At 39.8% G+C, this 17,172-nt stretch overlaps 2 protein-coding genes across 2 annotated transcripts in view; one reads left to right on the top strand and one right to left on the bottom strand.

Annotated features, from left to right (window-relative positions):
* The first annotated feature begins 845 nt into the window (after positions 1-845).
* LOC135426593 (mitochondrial 2-oxoglutarate/malate carrier protein) lies at positions 846-2,716 on the top strand. Its single transcript, XM_064679764.1, has one exon. The coding sequence runs from the start codon at positions 1,414-1,416 to the stop codon at positions 2,359-2,361; it is 948 nt and encodes a 315-aa protein (XP_064535834.1). The 5' UTR covers positions 846-1,413; the 3' UTR covers positions 2,362-2,716.
* Positions 2,717-13,710: 10,994 nt separating this feature from the next.
* Positions 13,711-17,172, bottom strand: part of Dop1R2 (dopamine receptor 2) — a 34,387-nt gene continuing 30,925 nt past the window's right edge. The window contains 1 exon segment of the mRNA XM_064680337.1: positions 13,711-17,102. Within this exon segment, the coding sequence (XP_064536407.1) occupies positions 16,161-17,102 (942 nt within the window). The 3' untranslated portion in view covers positions 13,711-16,160.

The following is a 17,172-nucleotide window of genomic DNA, read 5'->3' as shown; positions in this document are numbered from 1 at the left end:
TGTACATCTACGTGGCGAGGGTATTTTTTGCTTAATGCATAAAAAAAACTTGTATATGCCTTTTACATTCAATTATACATTTACACTTGTTCATATGTACATACAAAATCGTTAAAAATGTTGTTGGGCTGTAAACGAAAACAGCTGAGCACGTTCAATTAGCAACAAATTGTATAGAGAATCAAAAATATCATTACTCGATTCAGTATCTACATGTTTAGATTACATAGTTGATTAGAACAATTACGATAAAATTTTGGCAAACACTTTTATTGCGCAGCCCGATAAGAAGCCGGTAACGATTGCCTGAATATCGACAACAGACAAAGAGAATATACGTATGTATGCATCCATGTGTAAATAACATATGTATAAACAGGGTAATTACATAGCAGCTACGTTATGTTTTACCAATTATGAAGGTATGTATATCTTAATAAGTTGTGCGCTCTTAGGCTGTTAAATGGTTGGGACAGCAAATGTTTTGAGTAAACGGCACAGCTGTGCAGTGTTTAACAACACCGTCTTGACCAGTGGGAGAGCCACAGAGAGTCAGAAAGCGAGCTACGGTTGTCGAAGAGTTGTCAGCAGTTTCGACGTGCACTACACGTACTTTTTTTGCTATCGAAATATATTGTATTGAACATATTTTCGAGATAATTTTTAAAAATAACTGTAAATATACAAGTTCAAAGTTACCCTTGCTGCATTTGGTGAAATTAATAATAGCCTATACATATATATTACAAATGGACTGTCGTCGACTGCACAGGTTGTTGACAACCCTGTTTTACTCTCGCGCCGTCGCTGTACACGTCATCAGCTGAGCAGCAACTGCACAGAACTGCGAATTGTTATTGTTGTACAGTGGTATTTTCTCTTTTCAATTGCAATTGCGACTATATAATTTGTGTTGTGTTTCGTCGCACAACTAATTGCAATTTGGGGCAGGCAATAGTGCAACACGTGAAACAACCAAAAAGTGGCGCCTAAAAATAGGAGTACACTGACGAAACACGCACGTCCGTGACATTGATTCACATTCAAAGAGGCAGAGAGAAAGCAGCTGCTAGCAGCGAGTAAAAGCAAAAATAAAACGAGGAAGTGTCCGTATGTAGCCACCCGCCGCCATTATCAGCTGCTCGCTCTGGCCGCAAGCAAAAATTCAATATTAATTTGTGTAAGGCTGGCGTGTGCAGAACATTTTTTAGATTTTTTTTAACATTCCTAACAATAATATCGTCAAGGGAGCTAAAATCAAAACAACGTTGGCGGCTGCAACGGCATCGAAAAGTGCAACTGGAATCTGAAAACTGGAAGCAACTGAGCCCACAGAAACTGGCGACGCAGTGCATTTAATCAAGTCATTTTGTGTTGTGTAATCGGCAAGTGAACGGAAAATTCGCAGTCAATATGTCAGAAAAAGAGCCCAGCAAGAAGAAGTCACCGCCCAAGGGTATAAAATATCTGATTGGAGGTGCTAGTGGCATGGGCGCAACCCTGTGCGTACAGCCACTTGATCTTGTCAAGAATAGAATGCAAATTGCCGGAGCCGGTAGTGGTAAGAAAGAATTCCGCAACTCCTTCCACTGCATTCAGACCGTGATCAGTCGTGAGGGACCTCTTGCATTATACCAGGGCCTTTCAGCAGCGCTGCTTAGGCAAGCCACTTACACCACCGGCCGACTGGGTGTGTACACTTACCTCAACGAGGAATATCGAATTCGCACCAACCGCGATCCTAATGTGTTGGCCAGCATGGCCATGGGCACTATAGCCGGTGCCTGTGGTGCGTTCATCGGCACGCCAGCAGAGGTGGCTCTAATTCGCATGACCTCAGATGGACGCCTGCCTCTGGAAGAGCGACGCAACTACAAAAATGTCGGTAATGCTCTGGCGCGTATAACGCGCGAGGAGGGCGTAACAGCATTGTGGCGCGGCTGTTTGCCCACCGTAGGTCGAGCCATGGTGGTGAACATGACCCAATTGGCCAGCTATTCCCAATTTAAAAGCTATTTCCGTACTGGGCCGCTACAAATGGACGAAGGCATCAAACTACACTTTTTCGCCAGCATGCTGAGCGGACTGCTAACTACGATAACATCCATGCCGCTGGACATTGCCAAGACGCGCATCCAAAACATGAAAATGGTGGACGGAAAAGCAGAGTATAAGGGCACAATGGATGTGCTACTCCGAGTTGCACGTCACGAGGGCATTTTCTCGCTTTGGAAGGGTTTTACGCCATACTACTTCCGCTTGGGCCCGCACACGGTGTTGACCTTCATCCTAATGGAACAGCTCAACGATGCCTTCAACAAGTACGTGCTGGGCGTGGAAAAGCGCGGCTCTGGAATATAGGGAGAGGCCTGCAACTATAGCAAGCTGTGTGGCCTTGTTGTTGTTAAAGATTAGCCGCAATTCTATACACTGTTAGCTAATAGGTTCAAAGTTTAAACTACATATTCCAAACAACTCCCCGAACGATGAACCAAATCATGGACAATACGAAACTTATTAATTTTAGACCTTTATACATATTTGTATTTACGATAATATCCAAAGTGGGGCATTTAAATGTCGGAAACTCCGGTGACAATATTACAAAATTATGAGTGTCTGTTGTTGAAGTTTTTTTTTATAAAATGTATATGTAATTGATATAACGCCTTAAGGAACAAGTTAATTCTGAATAAAGCACAATAATGAAGCATAACGTTACAATGTCTCAAAGAACAAAATTACAAGTAATCTGATTGCTGATTTACGATGTTTACGGTCCATCGATAGGCCGGACTATTTGAATAGGCGCGTATCTCGTGCCACGGCCTGCATGCGTGCGCATAATATTGACAGATTCGCGCCATAAAATATCATTGTTGCATATGTATAAATGTCGTCTATTACTGGAAAACACATTTGCACCTACACACTGCACTTAAATAACACATTTCATATGCTAGTCTAAATTCTGCTAATTTCTCCGATAAGCATTATCACTAGACATGTTACTTAATATGGAAAATATTAAAATTCTGTCATACATAGCTGCAGGTATTCCTACGCATTAATCGTTTTTGTTTTTTTTTTGATAACAGAGCACTGATAACCTCTGGGAGCAGGTCTACTTGGCCGTGCTTGATACTTTACCCATACCATATACAATATGTAAAATAACTAAATTTCATATAATTTAATGTTGGTCACTTTGAAGCTATATTTATTACACACACCCCATAAAAAATATCGCGAAAATTTATTTCAAGTGTTTGTGTTGTTTTTGTGGGTATTACAATTTTGTTACGAGAATGTAACGTATAACAGAATAAAAGCTTGGAGCTTTTGGGTCTTGAAGACGCCTTTACAAAAGTGATCAAGTAAATACAATTTAGATTATGCCACTGAAAATTTTATAAAAACCGGGGTCTATTAAATTAGAAACGCCAGGTCACCTTTATTTTTAGATTTAAAGGCAAATTTCACCAGATTTATATAGCACTAGCATTTTTTGAAGCAACTTTCTTCGCGTGCGTCCCGCCCATCTTCGTTGTTTTTTATGTTACACATGCAGATGAAATTACCCATCATTCACGGGGTCAAATTAATAATGTTGAAACTGGTACAGAAACTGATTTTGAAATTCGTGCCGCCAAGCGTCTACGCCTTCACCATACTCCCGTTCACCAAGCAATCTAATAATTACCAATCCATTACAAACAGATTTGTTATGTCTTGGTGTTAACTCTTAACGCAAGAGTAAACCTTTCAGCTTCGTAGCTATTATTATATAGGCTTTGCATTAGTCAGCATTCAGTCAGTCAGTCAGGACAAGCTTTTATATATAGATTGACAAGTGACATCTATATCTGATTCTTACAAGTAGTTCAGCCTAGAAGCTAAGCTTATGGGTAGTATGGGGACCCGATTACAATAACAATGAACGGACAAAGAAATAGTAGAGCAAGTTTTGAAAATGGAGTTCTTCCATATGCTAGTTTTTCGCATGTATGTAAGGTTTTGGATAAGATCGAAAAATTAATATGTGCAAGGGTATTCGGTCATTGTGGCCACGCACACAATATTTATTTTGCACTTTTTTTTGTTGCCTGTATCCATTGCAAGTGTGTTAATAAGGGTATATTTGTTTTTGTGTTAATGTTTGTAACAGGCAGAAGGAGGCATTTCCGACCCGATAAGGTTTATTTATTCTTCAGCAGGACGACAAGATGGGTCAATTGAGCCATGTCCGTCTGTCAGTCCGTCTATCTGCCCGTCTGTGTGTATATATTCTCATTAACCATACGCAAATGGGGTAAATTTTTAATCGATACCTCGTACCATTTCCAAAATGTCGATAAATATCAATTTAGAGCCTTGAGCTATATACATTAAATTTGGTGTTTCACTCTTTAAAAACCTCCCCACATTCCCAAAAGAATTGAAAGTTACTTGAAGCGGGAGACATCCGATTTGCCGTATTGGGTTGTATTCTATGATTTGAATAATTCAAAGCGTACTGCTAAAGTTCAAAATATTATATTGACTGCGGAGTACAGGGTATTTTGTAGTCGAGCCCACTCGACTACATGGCTCTTGTTTTTTTTTATAAGTTTGTTAACTGAAGCGTTACGATTGTTAAGAAGTTGAAGCGAGATATATGCGCCCAGTTGAAATAAAAGAAACCGTCGTTGGCCACAACCAAACATCGCATTTAATATTCAGTTTATTGGCGTGTGAGCAGGAGTCAGCTGTTTGGCGTGGACTGTTTCTCCTGCCAAATATTATTTGCGTAATAAAATTTTCAGCTTGCGTAACTACTGGGGGTGTGGGGTTCAGTAGGATATGCCCGCAACCTCTTCGGCTATAACAAATCAAAAGTTTATCTCATAAATAAATGAAAATAAAAAACTTATGACCAGCGGGCACAGTCAGGTCGGGGTCTGCGTGGCATTTAACGCTTGCTTTTTGTTGTAGTAGCCAGTTTAAGTTGCCGCCCATTTAAAATTCAGAAGATGTTATCCTGTGGAGTGTGCCGTTGGCTGCTCAAGTTCAACTTCAACTACACTTGGGGCTAATTAAACTCTTCTGTGCTCTTCCATTCCTGCTATGAGCCCTCTGATTTGAAACTGGCTTCGATGATCCACTAAGTGACGAGGCTGCTCTTTGATAGCACTTATAGCTCGTTTGTGGCTTTATAGTTTGTACACAGTACATACACTGTTTCCATTTAGTGAGCGATTCTCACAGTCGAACAGAGAAATCGCATAAAGAACAATTTTGCCGCAGCGGTCCCAGCATTGGCTTCAAACTGTGGCAATGGCACTTTAGAATCAATTTAACATGCGTTTTATAATTAACATTCCCAAAGAGACTAGAGCTAAGCGGAAAATGCGGATACTTTCACATGAATCCATGTAAATGTAATTTGATTAACTTCACTATTGCAAACACAGACATAAACATTCGCAGCACGGCACACGCAAATGCAATAAACTAGCTTTAGGCTCTAATGAAACTTAAATTTCCCATAGCTAATGGGATTTCCTTCAATACGCTCATTTTGTCATTTGTATCATATAATGTATAATAATATTATTGGGAAAACCTAACCCGTTTGGTCCTAAAATTTATTTTCTTAACCCAAGATCGGATAGTTGGGTAAAAAAACGCCAAAACGTAAATGTAAAATGTATGTAATAGATAGAAAGAAGCAGGTCTGACCCGATAATGATATATATACATATATTCTTAATCACGACGACGATCTGGTTCGATCTGTCTATGTCCGTATCTGGGATCGCTTTGATCTCGGAAATTTTAAAATCTAGAGACTTTAAATTTGAAATGTATATTCTCGTCTGTCAAAGGGAAAACGAGTTAGTCATATTTTTCGATATCTGCTCCCATTTTCGAAATATCGATTTTGAGACTTGGTTTCTTCAGCATAACTCGAATATTATAAGTGCTGGATACGCGATGATACGCAATAGACATAAACATTGTTCACTTTATGGATACGCTCCCAAATTTATTTTTAGTGATAGATTCTTTTGCCTCGGCTTTTGCACGCATTTGGACGGCATACTCAAGCCCTAAAAATTGGCCGCTGCATAAACTATGAAGCAAGCGGCGCAGCGTGAAACGAACCACCGAATATTTATGTTTGTTTTACTGCCTTGATTAGGAGTTATTGTCTATGGATTTGAATGGCAAATGCAATTGGGCATGAATATTAATGTCCACTATGTTGTTTTGTTTATGTTTTGTTCGTTTTATCATTGTTTCACTTGATTTGATAAAGGAGCGTCACAGCGCTAAATACACTGCTTGGGCTTCAAAATTAAGCCGCATTGATTTTGAACAATAATGCGACTGCAAAACGAGCCAAAACATCAACAAGGCGAATTCAGCTCGTGTCCTGAAGGCCGCAGATGTTTTAGGCGTAAGCGTCCAATGCCCGGCCCGGCTCATAATTCATCTCGCTCAGTTAACTGTTGGGTTGAGTTGGATGGCGGGTTGATGGGCTAGTAGCCATCTTCAGTTGCCTGCGCTGCCCATTTGGGTCTGTATTGTTTTTCTGGTGCTCGTTTTTGTAACGTTAATTGCAATACGATGCTCAGCGGCCCTGGGCGGCAAACTAATTGCTTTTGCAGAATATTTCAAACGCGAAACTTTTTTATTTGAAAATTTATGAACGTGTTTAGTAGTGGCTGCTCCTCAGTATGCCACAAAGTATTCTATTACATAGATTCATTATAAGCAATAGAAACAACAGCAAGGGCAATGCAATTTTCATGCTTGCCTACTTTAATGTCGCGACATACGCGCCATGTCGGCAGCCTAAAGCGGAAACGGAAATGCAGAACAACTGCTCCGTTGTTCTACGGTTGTTCTACTGTTGTGCTCTGTTGTGTTGTGTTGTCGCCGCTTGTTGTCTGCTCTGAGTTTTATATTGTTGTTTTCTTACGTTCTATCACATTTTTACTGGGTCTCATCCGCTGGCTACGCCGGATACCGAACAACCCAACCCAAATTTCCTTAGCTATGTCAGTTTTCCTATTAGCCGTGTACATAACGTTAAACTAGGGCTCGAGATTTAGTTCAGCAAACTTGAAAGTAGACAAGAGTATGCTACAAACTTTTGCCCCAGTGCAAACTTTTAAATTGATTAGTAGCTGCTACACAGAGTATTCGGTTCCCTTCTTATCGAGTCCCGCCCATTGGCAGACAACTGGCTGCATTTCAATTAGCCATCCCCAAGCAAAGTGCTCATGCCCAGCGCATGTTTAATGTTTTTCTGTTGCGTTCGGAGCAAAAGTTTTTCGCTGGGTGGGAACGTCTTTATATGTCGTCGCCATGTCAGCTTCATTACGGATACACTCCTAATGGTGCACAGTGCAGTAAGCATAAATTCGGCAATCGAGTAGAATATTTATTATAAAAAGTGACGAGCTCAACAGTTGGTTGATTGCGACATTGGAGCCCCTGAACTACTGAACGATATTACATTCCAACTAAAAAGTGTGACAGCTTATCATTTCGAAAGTATTTAAAAAAAACTGGTTGAAGCATTTGTGAAAATAATGACTTTTTACAAAAGAAGTAAATATATTCTGTGGTCTTTAATAGGTTTCATGTTTAAACTTTGTTTAACACTAAATTTAATTGTTTAAAAGTAGTTCGTCATTATACTTCAAGTATTAGCATAATTGAACCCAGCTGAATATAATTTAAATTCCGTTTTAATATCTTTTCAAGAAGTTATCTGTAATAATAAAGCAAATTCGGTTTAAATTTGAGTTTTTACATTGTTAAATTTTCAATGCAATGGGCAATGCAAAAGTATAAGCGAAATTGGAGACAACAAATTGGGCATAAAAGTCCACAGCAACGAGACGATATAGCTCAAAGTATACAGAAAAACTTTAAGTGAATTATTTTCATTTAATAAACATTTAACCTGGCTTTTGAGCCGACTTACCAATGCTTATTACAACAAGTAATCATTGTATTCGCATACATTTCGTTGGTAACTTGCGTATTGAATTCTAATTTAAATTGTTTAATATTGCTCAAGAAGCATTTCAAAATCTAACCCGTTTCTAATTTTACGGCTTCTATGTGTGTTTATTTTCATTGCTGTTGATGCCACAGAATGAGTCCCGACTCTAGGGGTTTTGTGCGTGTGTGAGTTTGCACAGATATGTCATTTGTCAAGTTGGGTAGCTGCTGCAACCAATCTCGTCCACAGTTCGAAAGCCAGAACCGCACAACTTTAACCCGAAAGCAAATGAACTTTTTTTATTGACTAGCAAACTTTTGAACAATAGCACTTTTTATTAATGTGTTCTCAGTACCGTATTTAGCTAATAAATTTCCCCCATTTTCCATTCCCATTAACTTTCAATTCTCATTGTTTTAACTTTTGCTTTGATTTTGCAACGCGGGCAGATTGACAGTCTGCAAAATTGTAAAAAGGAAAAGTTCTCAATTTACACGCCCCTTCCTTCCTGCCCGCTTCTACTTTTTAATCCTAGATGCTACTGCTCGCGCTCTTAATACTCTTGACATTTAAAAGTGATTTGATTTAATTTTATAACACTGCAACATAGCTTATTTAAAATGCACTTTAATTTATTTAATTGAATTCCATTTGCTAAGCCCTGCAAACGAGTCTTACTTTGTGTGTGTTTATTTTTTATTATTTCTAATATTTTTTTGTTTTTGTGTTTTTTTTTTGTTTTGACGTGGCTCGGATTTATTAAAGCATTAAAGTTAAGACATGCAATTTAGTGTCAAAGCCGGGAGCTTTACGGCAACAACAACAACAACAACAACGACCCCAACAATCACCAGTGGTAGTGTCAATGTCGCTGTTAAGGCTGCGGCTGCCCTTTGCTTCCGTTGTTGTTGCTTTTTTTGCTGCTGCTGCTACTGGCACAGGACCAGGACATGTACGTGATTACCATGGGAGGCCAGTGCAACAGCGGGTGGTCCTTTTGGCTGGATTCTGGCCGTTACTCCTGCTGCCGTTTGGCAAACTGAATGAGCCTGTAATTTGTACTTGCACTCATGAACAAGGGTATCTTCCCCCTGTGTGTATGTGTGTGTGCGTGAAGTTATTCAGTACAAAATACGGAAAAAATGTCGAGGCAAAAGGCAAAGGACTGGGTCTCCACCCTGCCAAGGTCAGCCCAAGGATAACGCATATTTACGTGTTGCCCCTCCCACTCCAAACGTCGACACTTTGGCAAGCAGCGCCCCGTGATATTTCATGCTTTTGTTTAGCTGCCTCTCACGCACACACACGCACCCGCACATATCTGCTGCTTTGTTGTTGGGGGTTTTTTTTTTCAATTTTATATATTGCAGAAGGCAAGGAAATGGCACATGTTTGTGTTTGTCCTGATGCTGGCGATAATCCACTGATGTCATTTATTTGGCTCGCTGCGTCGACGCCTCATCCGATGCAATCCTCATCCTCCCCTCATCTCCCCTACCTGCTGCCACTGGCCAGGCCAGACTTTATAACCTTATATCTCTATCAACAGCTTGAAGCTTTGAGAATTGCTTACTGACGCAGAGTAAAATTCACGCTTCAATTGAAAATTGCGTGCGTGATATTCAGAACAATGTGTTGTCATCGCAGCAGTCCCAAAAAAGGGCCAACTCCCATAACAATAACAAGTCAACAACTTTATACATATTGATACAAGGGCTGATGCCCCCGACGTATTACCAAAAATGTTTTTGTATGCCCCAACATAATGTATTGGAATTTATGAATAAATATGTTACTGAAAGGGTATTTCGGACTTCCACATATTCTTGACAATCAATTATCACCTGAACACATATTCAGTCAATCGAACGAACCTTTGAAAATAATATTGAATCGAATAGGATGGCGATCTTAAACTTTTTATTCACACGTTTTCCGCATATTTTTCACAGTTGCAGGTGAAATTTTTTGAAACCCCCTTGTGAAGAACAACGCACATTTTCAGCTTCCTAGCTCGTATAGCTTCAATAATCAGTCAGTCAGTCTTATATATGAAGATCAATTTATAAATAAAAAACAAAACTGTCTTCTATTTGGTTAAGTTTTTATTGCAAAAATAAAAGTATTTGGAACTTAGTCAACCATACTGTTAGGGTATGTATTCTTCAGTAATTTCAAAAAGTTCTTCCTTATGTTATTCTTTCACTTTCATGTATACATGTTGCCGTGCTGTGCCGTTTGGTAATCATTCGAATGGCTTCTAATAACATTGAGGTGGATGCTTATATTTATAAATTGTTAAATATAAGCCAAGGTTCCTGGGCATAATAGAAATTCTGAAGGCATCCAACGAAAATAGCAGCGCGTTGTATATATTGTGTACAGATATGGAAAATCGGCAGAAAGCACACAAACCGGCTGCGCCTCAATTGGCCCAACGAGCCGAGGCAATGAGCAGTAACAGGCAGAAGGCAGCAGTCAACAGCATCCTGGCAATGGCAACTTAATGCCAACCAGACTTCGAGATAGCAGGCGGCTAGCGTCAGGGAGGAGTTGCAACACAGAGCGGCCTCCACACAGTTCATTGAGTTCGACTTGCTGTTTGTTTTATTTCCAGACGCGCTTTAATGTCGTTTATATTTATACAATTTAGGCCCGCTTCCCCAGAGCAAGAGCCAAGTGCAAGTGCCGCTTTGTGGGTTCACCAACATCATCTTTCGTGCTCACTCCTCCTGGCCTCAATGAACGGGTCGATAGATTTTTACAGCATGCCTTCCTTTTATGACAAGGACAATAACTCCTTTGCCAGCCTTTTGTGTTTGCGCATTCGCCGCAGTTCATCAATTTATTTAGCATTTTTATGTGCTTTGCCAACTCGAAATTGTTTAAAACGAGCTATATTGATTTAATTAACGTCTCTTAAACGGCCCTAAAGGGAACCAATGTTCCAGTACCAAGCGCTCTGCCCACTTTAGTTACATGCATATTCAATTTGATTGAGCTTCTTCCATTTGAGGACTCTAACAGCATTTTCATGTACGCCTTTTATGTACGGGTTAACAAAACGAAAATAAAAAGATTATAAATCAAATATTGAATTTTTTTAAATTAATTTAAAACTTCGTTATGGCATTTTTCCGTTTTTGGATTGCCAATGGCAAGTATAAATTTAGTTTTTTATCTATAGTGCAATGTAATATTTTGTCCTTTGGAAAAGTAAATATATATGTATATATATATATATATATTTGCTACGCAATTTAATTTTAAAGAATGTATTTCTAAAAGCTACTATAAATAATACTTACCTAAAGGCATTTAACTTTTTACAATTTCGTTATTGTAAAATTTTGAATCTTGCCAGCATTTAATTTATTTACCTTTGCACCACAGTGCCATAGTATAATGCCGTATTCCTAAATATAAAAAAAACAGCATGCGCCCTAATTGAAAACAATAAAAAACAAACAAGAAATAAAACTTTTTAAATGAAAATTATCTTTATTTCGCTTCGCTGACTACTAGAGCACATTTATAATAATAAGCAGGATTGGAGCAAAATGATTGAGGCTTATGAGAGCAATTTGAACCTATTTCAATTATGTGAGACTTAAGCAAATGCCTGCAACATCAGCCAGGGGAACTGTCAAAAACATATTCATGCCACCTACGGGCAAAATTGAGAAGATAAATGGCATAAACATAATTAAATTAAAGCAAAATGGGCCCGTTTTCGGTAGATGAGCTATTTAGAAGGGCGACTCCTTCAGGCAACTGAACAATAGGGGTTCGGGCTCAAATTCTTTAGACGCAGTTCTAATAACGGGTTAGGTTTATTGACTAAATATAAGCGAATGCTGACTATAGCTTATCTTGGGAAGCTCTGGTAAAATGTATTGCAAAATTTTAAAAAATCTCTATACAAATTATCCTTTTAGCCAGATAACTAGCAAATGCGATTTATATGTGTAATTAAACACATTATGGACTGGCGAAATAGAACTATCTGATATTTTGTATATACATGTGTGTGTGTACTGCTATGATAAACTACACACACACACGCCCTCACACAGAAAGTCACACTAACATACTGAACAAGCCACACGCAATAATCATAACAACCGAATAACCGAAATCCCTTCACACACACAACTATCACACACACACACACACAGACACACACACTTGCCATGCCCCAAGGGACTAGAGAATTACGCCCGCGCATTTGGTTGGGGCCACCAACAAAGTCATCAGGACAATGATTGCTCTGGCCTTATATATTGGCAAACAAATTCGCTGAGCAGCTGAAAAAGCGCAGCGAACCCGTCCAATGCCAACACCAGGACCCAGGGAAGCACACGCATTTCGGTTCATTAACCAACCCAACAAGAGAAGCTAGGAAAACAAAAAATAGGGATACAGAGAATAGAGAATCGAGAAAGCGAGAAACTGTAAAGAACTAGCAGCAAAGGGAAACAAAATTACCAGCAAGCAAATAAAATGTTTTCGAGGGTTTAACGCTGCTTCAAATTCCGTTTGGGTGATAAGTTGCTCACTCCAAAGTTTTGCTCCTAATCCTCCCTTGCCCCGCCACCAGTCGCATAAGCTTAAGATCTGTGCAGTTTGCGATTTGATAGCCCCCTGCGCTATGCAACGTTTCTTTTTTATTAGTTCTGCGCTTATCCGCCATTTTGACAGTCGTTATTTGGCTGATTACAACAAGGACAATGCCCAGGCAGTCATTCTCTGTGTGTGTGTGTATGTGTGTGTGTGTGTGTGTCGTTGTGGTGGCAACTGCTGATGTGTAACCACTGCTACACTATGCAACAAACTTGCTGCGCAGCGTAATATTAGAATACTAAAAGACGGGAAGCTTTAGCAACTTATAAATATGTGAGGTACTGTAGTTTCCAGTTTATAAGCTAAAAAGAGGTTTAGGTTTTTAATTTATTTGGTTGTGTAGTTGCATAGTGTTCTTTCGGACCAAACTGCTTTAACTTTAGTCGCTTTTGTGGGTCATTAGTGCGTTGTGTTGCGTAGGTTTTGGTTGGTGGTTGTTTTCTGGCTTATTTTCTCATTAGTTATTTGATGCACGTTGCGCGATTTGTCCCCACAATGTTAGCCAAACGATCCAATTTTCGGTGGGGCACGCACTCAGCTTAAACTTTATGAAGCTCAACATGGCAGGAAATTCCGGCAGCTGCTTGCAGTTTGCGCTTGGCTGTTACCAGTTGTTTTAGATGCGTTGCTTGCATTTCGCGCTTTGCTGACTGCATTCATCTTGGACCCCAACCCACACATCTCCTCGCACCGACAGACTGACTGGCTGACGGACTGAGTGTCTGCTTGAGCGACAGCTGCACAATGCAACCCCTGAGTGGCTTGTGGCACTTGCAATTCCAACTCTATTGCTTGCCCTCACCCAACCACCCAGGAAAGACACCAGAATGTTAACTGAAAACTGTAAACTTTATGTCTGTAGTTTGGCCTCTGCCCCTCGTTGCAATCTTCACCCTTGTGTGTGTATCTTCTTGTTGCGTGTCCATCACAAACATAAAGTGTTGTTTAGCGTGCTGCAAGCCACCAAAAGTTTGCATTTAGACGTAAAAAAAATAACGCTTTGGATGCTCGACCAGCTGAAATTTAAATAATGTGAGGTCAGGCCCGAGTTACTGTTTCAGTATGTTTTAATCTTAATACACATAGTTACACATATATAATACATACAAACGTAGTCGTAATTACATATATATGGAATACAAATCTGTTTTGTTGCTTAACTTTATGGTTGGATTTTTCAATTATATGCCTGGCGGGTCAAGTTTTGTGCTTTAAGTTCTGTTCGCTATTCCTATCATCATCACTATTTGAACCATTTCCCGCTCGTTGGAAAGTTGAATCCCCCGTACTACCTTTAACTCCAAGCTTCAGGATTATTTAACTTTATATTTATATTTAAAAATGAGTTGTAGGGCGACCCAATGAAAAACAAAACGTTGCAATCAAAGCTTTCCGCCCATTTTACTATTTAGGTGTCGACCTATATATGTATATGTGCTTCTTGCCTAATATTATTCTATCATTTATATAAACTTTGACCCACATTTTTCACACAGGAGGAGTTGACTTTCCTCACAGACAAGGATCTTCGAAAATGAGTTTGAAGCCTATCGGATGATGAACAAAGAATTTCACAACATTTTCCACCGATTTTCCACACTTGCGTGTGAAATGTTGCGAACCGCCTCACAAAATTTTAGCTTTCCAGCTTTTAAGGGTTAGGCTTTGCTTTGATCGCCAATCAGTCAGTCGGGGCAAACAGTTTTATGTATTTAAATAAGTTTCTAGTGGATTGGCTCCAAGTAAATTGTAAATTGTAAATTCTTCCTGCCGCTTTTGCTCGGTTTGTTTCCCCTTCTCTATGTGAAAGCACTTAAATGGCTAACTACACACACATATACACATACATAAGATATACAGCTACATGTTTAAGTTTATACTTAACGCTATTTTTGGAACGCACACACATACATACAAATTACTCTATGAGCTTATGTGCTATACATATTGAATATTAATAATTGCCATTTGTTATCATTTTGGTTTATATATCCTTCCTTCTCTCCAGATTTGTTTGTTTTCTAAACAATGAGCATGATTGTGTTTTTTCCACTTTAATTATTTTCTTATGCGAGTTTCTGTTATGTCTGTCAGAATGCATTATGATGCACTTTTCATTATTATTATTAGTTTTTCAGTTTTTCATTGTTGTATTAGAAAAACGGTTTGATTAGCTGAGCATTTTATGAGCCTAATCCTAACCCAATAATGTATTATATAGGTTCTTATTTATGCTATTATAATGTGTATAATTGTGCTGTGAACAGCTTAAGAGCTTATGACATGCCACATTTTTAGATATTTAACTATTGGTGTTGTATCCAGTGTTAACATAGTATGCCTGTGCTACCAGTTTAGAAAATTTACGCTGTTTCATAACTGCCAACTGAAAAGTATAAAAATATAAGTAACTTACGGCTAGTTTCAAACTGTATAAACAGTTTATTAAATTATGATCTTAAGACTTTAAGCAGCTTAGCCATACAGATAAACTTATAATATCTTCGACCTTACATAGCTTATTGTATTTTTTGTGAATTTAACATTAACTTATAGCTATTGTTCAAACAATAATTTGGGTACTTTCACAAAAAGTGCAAAGTCCCAGCTCCATGTGATAAAAAAGAAATACCCTTTGTGAGCCTTTGCACTAGGTGAGCTCGGTTTCTGTGTTTTCTGTTGCTTCACCTAATCATGTTCTGTTTTTAATAATCTTAAACAGAATTTCAATGCCCCGTTTTCTTTCGTTTCTGTGCAAGTTGAAGGGTGCTTAGCTTGTCAAATTTTATTTGTTTACAAAACTGTCTGTCAAAAAGTAGCATACAATCAAACGCACTCGTAGTGTTGTCGACAACATCATAATAGGCAAATGTATATTTATTTGAGAAATGTCGTTAATAAATTTGACGATGCCCCACATTCACAATTTCGTTGAGAGCATGATATACTCAAGCGACATTTAACTTCAAGTCAAGTTAAACTTGATTAGATGCGAAAGAAAACGGGCTGCGCACAGAAATACTACAATTTGGAATAACTTGACATATTGTTTATTTGGAATAGTTTCTTGAAGCCTTTTGCTATTTAATTGATCATATTATTATGAGGCTAAGTTAGGTTTAAATTCTTTTGCACCCGTAATATTATATAGTTGGAATTAGGAAAAACAAATAACTTCATAAACTTGTTATTAACTTTTAAGTTAAGTTTAAATACTCATTAGAGGAGCATTACTTAAAGAGAGGGAAAAGAGAGTAAGGGAGGAGTGTCAGGTACGTGGACAGGTTGAAGACGTAGCTTTCAGTTAAATATAATTCAAAGATGGGTTGACATTTACAGGATGCATGACATAAATAACTTAGGGGATATAATCTATTGATGGAAGATCTAAGATATGACGTCTAATTGTAACTACTTATATGAATATATAAATACAAATACTGGTCCAATAAGAGACATTCAGGTCGTCAAGTTATTGGACCAATATAAATATCAATGCACTAATCACTAATATGGTTGAGTGCTTTGGGAGAGTTTACTTAACCGAAGCGCTTGAAGAACTCGACACCATGCCCGCCTGACTCTCCAGCTGTGGCGTTGTCTGCACCAGGGCCAGACCTACGCTCTCGCTGTCGCTGTTTTCATCGCTATCATGCACATCGTCCACATCCTCCAGCGTTGTGATCTGACTCTGCACGCTCTGGCGCAGTTCAAGCGCTGCATGCTGCACCTCAGTCGGCGACTCCGCAGCCTCTATCAGGGAAGGCGCCGAGCTGCTGGCCACGGCCGTAGCGTCGAGCGATGAGTTGGAGTTGCGCAAACGCTTGATGCCCATCATGGGCAGTGGCAGCGGCATGGGCATAAACGATACATGATGACTCGAGCCCGATGAGCCCGATGGTCCTATGGCGTTGGGCGTCAGCGCAAAGCTGGTATGTTTCATGGCTGGCGTAATTGGAGTATTGGCCGCACTGACGGATTCACCTTTCATCCCACCGCCACCAATAGAGGCCTCTAGCAAGAGCGTGCGCGGCACCGAAGCGAGCGTAAGCGTGGACACCGATGAGGGTCTGCCACTGCCACTGCCGAGATGCAATGTGCTGACTGAGGCTGCCGCTGCTGGTGGCGCCGTAATCGTCACAATAGTTTTAGCTGCACTGTTCACCGCCGACGTCGAGCTGTAGTCGCCCCGCAGCTGCATGCCTGAGCTGCGGCGCCTGGCGCGATGATGATGCCGGTGAAAGCTCTGGCAGCGCGTGCAAGAGCGCTGCGAGGACGAAGGCGTGGGTGCCGCCGATGAATGATATTGATGAGAGTTGCGGGCGACGCCGGCGCCAACCCCGCCGCCGCAGTTGCTGCTGCCACTGCAAGTGCTGCAGCTGCTCGGCTGACGTCACATCAGGGTGCGGTCCAGCTGATTGACGGAGTGGTAGCCAAAGGATGTTGAGGCGGCCACCATAGCGGCGGCAACATGACACTGTGCGAGCAAAATAGACAGACGGAGAGAGATAGGTAATATAAGAATTTTGTAGTTAAATTCCGATTTT

The sequence above is a fragment of the Drosophila montana genome, unplaced genomic scaffold (assembly GCF_035044405.1).
Source record: "Drosophila montana isolate Dmon_TW-CO22-7 unplaced genomic scaffold, ASM3504440v1 contig_1264_1, whole genome shotgun sequence".
Lineage (NCBI taxonomy): Eukaryota > Metazoa > Arthropoda > Insecta > Diptera > Drosophilidae > Drosophila > Drosophila montana.
This window is presented reverse-complemented; position numbering and strand designations above follow the sequence as displayed.

What these genes read in the sequence shown, in the direction of transcription:
- LOC135426593 (XM_064679764.1), top strand. Translation starts at nt 1,414, where the DNA reads ATGTCAGAAAAAGAGCCCAGCAAGAAGAAGTCACCGCCCAAGGGTATA.